Source organism: Alligator sinensis, unplaced genomic scaffold (assembly GCF_000455745.1).
Source record: "Alligator sinensis unplaced genomic scaffold, ASM45574v1 scaffold84_1, whole genome shotgun sequence".
Classification (NCBI taxonomy): Eukaryota; Metazoa; Chordata; order Crocodylia; family Alligatoridae; genus Alligator; species Alligator sinensis.
Window position 1 is genome coordinate 395,012 of NW_005842268.1, and position 4,379 is coordinate 399,390.

Below are 4,379 nucleotides of genomic sequence, written 5' to 3' on the forward strand. Positions count from 1 at the left end.
CCTGACCTGCATTTGTGGCAGCAGACTGATGATGATGGTGGCATGGAGCTGCAGACTTTTTAGATCCCACAACAAAATGGTGGCCGTGTTCCACTGCCCATGCTGATGGCCCAAGGGTAGATGGCTGCTCCCAGTTTTGTGCTCTTCCTCTGAAAGGCATAATGTTTGACTTCCAAAAATGCATTAAGGTTTTCTCAAATCTTGCAATGAGGCCAGGAAACTGCAGCGAAAAGGGTATGTGGAAGGTGAAGAGAACTGACACAAGCTTATCAGCCCCAAAACCATCATTTCACTTGTTGATGGGCTCAGGTCTCTGAAAGAACATTTCTCTGCTTCTCCTCCTAAGATTCCTCAGCCCAAGGGGGCTGCAGTTTAAATGGCTATAGACCAATTCCTTCTTTCTTCCTTCCCTGCTTCAGGGAGAAATACCCCTAAAAAAATATTTATTTTGAGAAATAAGATTATTTTTGGTTATTTGGTTTTACCTGCCAGAACATGTAAAAATGTCAAATATACCACTCTTGACTGTGCGGGCCGCCTCCCGATCCTGTCCATGTCGCCATGTGCGAGCCGGGAGTGATATGCGGACCCGTCTTTTGCGCACGCGGGCTGTAGCCAGCAGCCCGGGCACGCGAGGTCAGAAGGGACCGCAGGGCGGTAAGGAACGCACGGGCTAGAATTAGTCACAGAGGCGTAGTGGTTGATTCAAAGATTATTTACTTACACCCAAGATGGTCGCGGTGTAGGCTGGACAGTTTTCAGGTTCAGCTCCACTTGAATCCTCGTTGGAGGACTACGACAAATTCGGTCCTTGGGCCCCGGAGTTGTTAAGGCTCCGCGGGTTCGGCAATTCTTTCCCACGAAGTTGTCGAAGCTCCGTGGGCTCTATTCGGTTCTCAGGCCCCGGAGTTGTTAAGGCTCTGTGGGTTCGAAAATTGAGTATATAGGATAGGGATACGTCTAGGATTGCGCTCGGCGACGGGGAGAGGCCAGAGGCTATTTAGACCTCTGTTGCCGCCTTAAGAAATGCGTTGGGTTTGTAAGGATCTGCAGCGCTTAGAGATCTTCACGCTCTCCCTCTCGGACTCCTATTGCTTTCTCTCCGACTTGGGCGGAAACCACCCAAGCTCTTTATATGGCTAGCAAGCCAATCGCTAGCCACCATGTGTGCATAATTTAGGATCAGCCAATAACGTGGCATGAATCTAAATACAGATGGCGGGAACTCCTTTGCACCGTGCATCACCATGATGCAAAAGAAATGCACCATGCAAAGAAGGCTACAAACGGCGGGAAATACTCTTTTGCATGCGGGTTCTCCTATTGCAACAGAAAACTCCACCGTGCAAAGAAGCTGCAATTTGGCGGGAACATAATTTAGCAGTGCCGAAGCACACACAAACAAAAACTCACAACTTTGGGTTGTGACATTGACCAGAGACCTGTCACTTCATCCTTCACTGAGTTTTGCTCATTCTGTATATCTAAGGCCTTGGAGAGGGACCACCATCTACAGGGGAGTTTACTAGGACTGCTTAGTGGTTGGAAAAACTGTTAAAACCCTGATTGAATGTCTGGAGAAAGTTGGTTTATAAATCCCTCCTCTTTACCCCTGTAAGAGTCCTCCAGGTATGTAGACTTCCACGTCCCTTGGCCTCAAAAATGTCACATGATGCATTTAATGTGACAGCATGTAAATTAAAGTTGTCTTGCTTCTGTGAGCTTTTTGCTGAGGAGCGTGTGGGTATACAGTTGAACATGGAGAGGAGATTGTTTGGGATTTTTACTTTTCCCCCCCCCCCTCATTTTTACCTGTTGCACTGTGTTGTTTTCCTGGGTCTGGTAACTGGCCGAATTTTATTAAATAAATAAATGCTTCAGGATATAGAAGTCTCCCTAATTTCTACTATCACAAAGAATACATTAATAGCTAGCTTGAAAACAGTTCAACTTCTAAAGGATTTTTTTTTTCAGTTCTCTCTGCATTTGCAGCATGTTTGGCCAAAAACTAGATGCGGAAATTTTTGCTGTTAAACTCCTTTTATATCTGTTGTGTAGAAATCGATGTCTCTGTTGCTTCGACGCATCTGTTTGAGAGACTAGTCTCTCTCTCTCAAGAGTGCAGTTAAATATCATACAGCTCCTTTATCTTGTGGACACTACTCTGCAATGCTGATTTGTTTCTGCTGATAGGAAGTGCTGCTGTAGCTATAGCTTTTCCCTTCCACACCATGACTGGACTCAGCACTTGACTCAGTCCTTATAAACACATGTGCTCCTCAAGCAGCGTATTCACCTACCATACTAATGACTGACTTTACAAAGGGATGTATCCCCCCCTCTCTTCTTTTTTATGCTTATATATAGATACCTGGCTTTGGGGCATTGGTTCCCTATTGTGATCCCTCATTTGGTCCTGGGTAGCTTTTATGAGTAACCGATTTGCCCTGCTTGTGAGCTGTTTGTAGCAGGGACTTTTCTTCCTTGAGCATCTGGAAACCCCTGAACTCATACTGCTGCTTCTTTGCAAACATGTCCAAGAAAAGAATACTGAATGATGACAAACAATATATACCTGCCCCTATCACCTGTAGCCCCAAATTCATTACCTTGGAGGAAGAAGAGGCCCCAGGAGAGCATTGTTGAAGATGTTGGCTTATAATACATGTTCCTGGTGTTCATATCCTTAGTAACTTGAATCAAATTAGAAGTAAGTGCAAATAGTACCAGAAATATAAGTGATTGTGACAGTTTCCATTAGTACCTCTGTGGCAATAATTAGCATAGACACCTCAAAAAGTATCTGGGTATTGCAGTTTCTGTAATGGCATCCCCTTTTAAGGATAATTTCTCTTCTCTTTTCTTCATTCAGCGTTCCAATCCCCATGCTGCCTATCCCAACCCTGGACCAAGCACATCGCAGCCACAGAGCAGCATGGGATATTCAACTACCTCCCAGCAGCCTCCACAGTACTCACATCAGACACACCGGTACTGAGCTGCACCTGAATAATGTCAATGCACTGTTGTTCATGCTGCAGGACTGGTCATGCAGCTGTCTGCCTGGAACCTGGCTCGGGCCACAAGAATGTACTGTACAACCACACCTTCAAAATGTCTGATAGCCAAGTTCCACCACTTTTCACAGATTGGAGTAGTGGCTCCCAAATTGTACCTGTTTTTGGGTTAGACTTGAAGAGAAAGTGCTAGCACAGTTTGTGTTGTGGATATGCTACTTCCATAGTTTACTTGACATGGTTCAGACTGACCGATGCATTTTTTTCAGTGACAGTCTGTAGCAGTTGAAGCTGTGAAATGTGCTAGGGGCAAGCATTTTTGTTGTTGTATGTGGTGAATTCTCTTGGTGTAACAACATTATCTGACCAATAGTACACAAAATCCTTTAACTGGTACTTGAAGCATACAGTATATGTTCACATGGCAAAAAAAAAAAGAAGCAAAATTGAGACAATTTTGATATGTGCTTATTTTTAGTGACTTTTGTGAGTTGGTTCATTTTCCACATAGATCAGTGTTTTATGACCAACACAATTGCTACAATGATATTTTTTTTTTTTAATGAAAAGATTAGCATCTTTCCAGCTATTACAAACCTCCCAAAGATTAATTTCCAACATATGTTTTTGGGCTTTTTTTTGTTTGTTCTTAAATCTATGACTTGACTGGTATTAAAGCTGCTATTCGATAGTAAAATGAGTATGTTGTCATTGATATAAACATGTTTGGTTCAGCAAACAAACTAAAATGATTGTCATAGACAGTGTTTTATTTTTCCTGTTGGTGTTAATGATTTGTGAGCATGCTTTGAGATTAAAAAGCATGAATATTTCCTAGAAAAAAAGGGTGCAGCATCCATTCAGATATTTCGTCATGATTTTTGAGAACCAGCTTGGTGTAGTGGATTTTAAATTTCATTCAGTTATTTTTTTTTAAAATACATTCGCACGTTGTTTAGGGGTGCCCTTCTTACAGCGAAGGATAAGGTGTTAGGAGAGCCTTAGGATTTGAAGAAAAACATACAATGTACTGTATCAAACTATTTTACATGAATGACGCAAGTATTCTGAATAAAAAAAAAATTGAACATTGTTAAAAACAAGGTGTTATGTAATAAATTTATTTTTCATAAATCTGCATATGAACTTTGCCTGTGTTTCTTTTATTAACACAAACATGAAAATGCTTTGTCCTAGCATCAATATATGGGTCCTAGCTGAAGAACCAAATTCAATTTAATGGCAATTTTGATTGCAAGGAGGGAAGTTGCTGCTAACTGTTGTGTGACATCTACTTTAATAGAATAAAAACTACAGATTCAATCTAAAATCGCATTACCCTTTCATAAGTGTGCAGATCTG

The 4,379-nt window shown here is 41.9% G+C and overlaps 1 protein-coding gene across 8 annotated transcripts in view; it reads left to right on the forward strand.

Annotated features, from left to right (window-relative positions):
• CDK8 (cyclin dependent kinase 8) overlaps positions 1-4,157 on the forward strand; it is a 108,320-nt gene extending 104,163 nt beyond the window's left edge. For all 8 annotated transcript variants that reach the window (XM_025209086.1, XM_025209087.1, XM_025209089.1 and 5 more), the window contains one exon: positions 2,873-4,157. In XM_025209086.1, the coding sequence (XP_025064871.1) occupies positions 2,873-2,998 (126 nt within the window). In that variant the 3' untranslated portion in view covers positions 2,999-4,157. The remainder of the gene's footprint in view (positions 1-2,872) is intronic.
• The last annotated feature ends 222 nt before the right edge of the window (positions 4,158-4,379 follow it).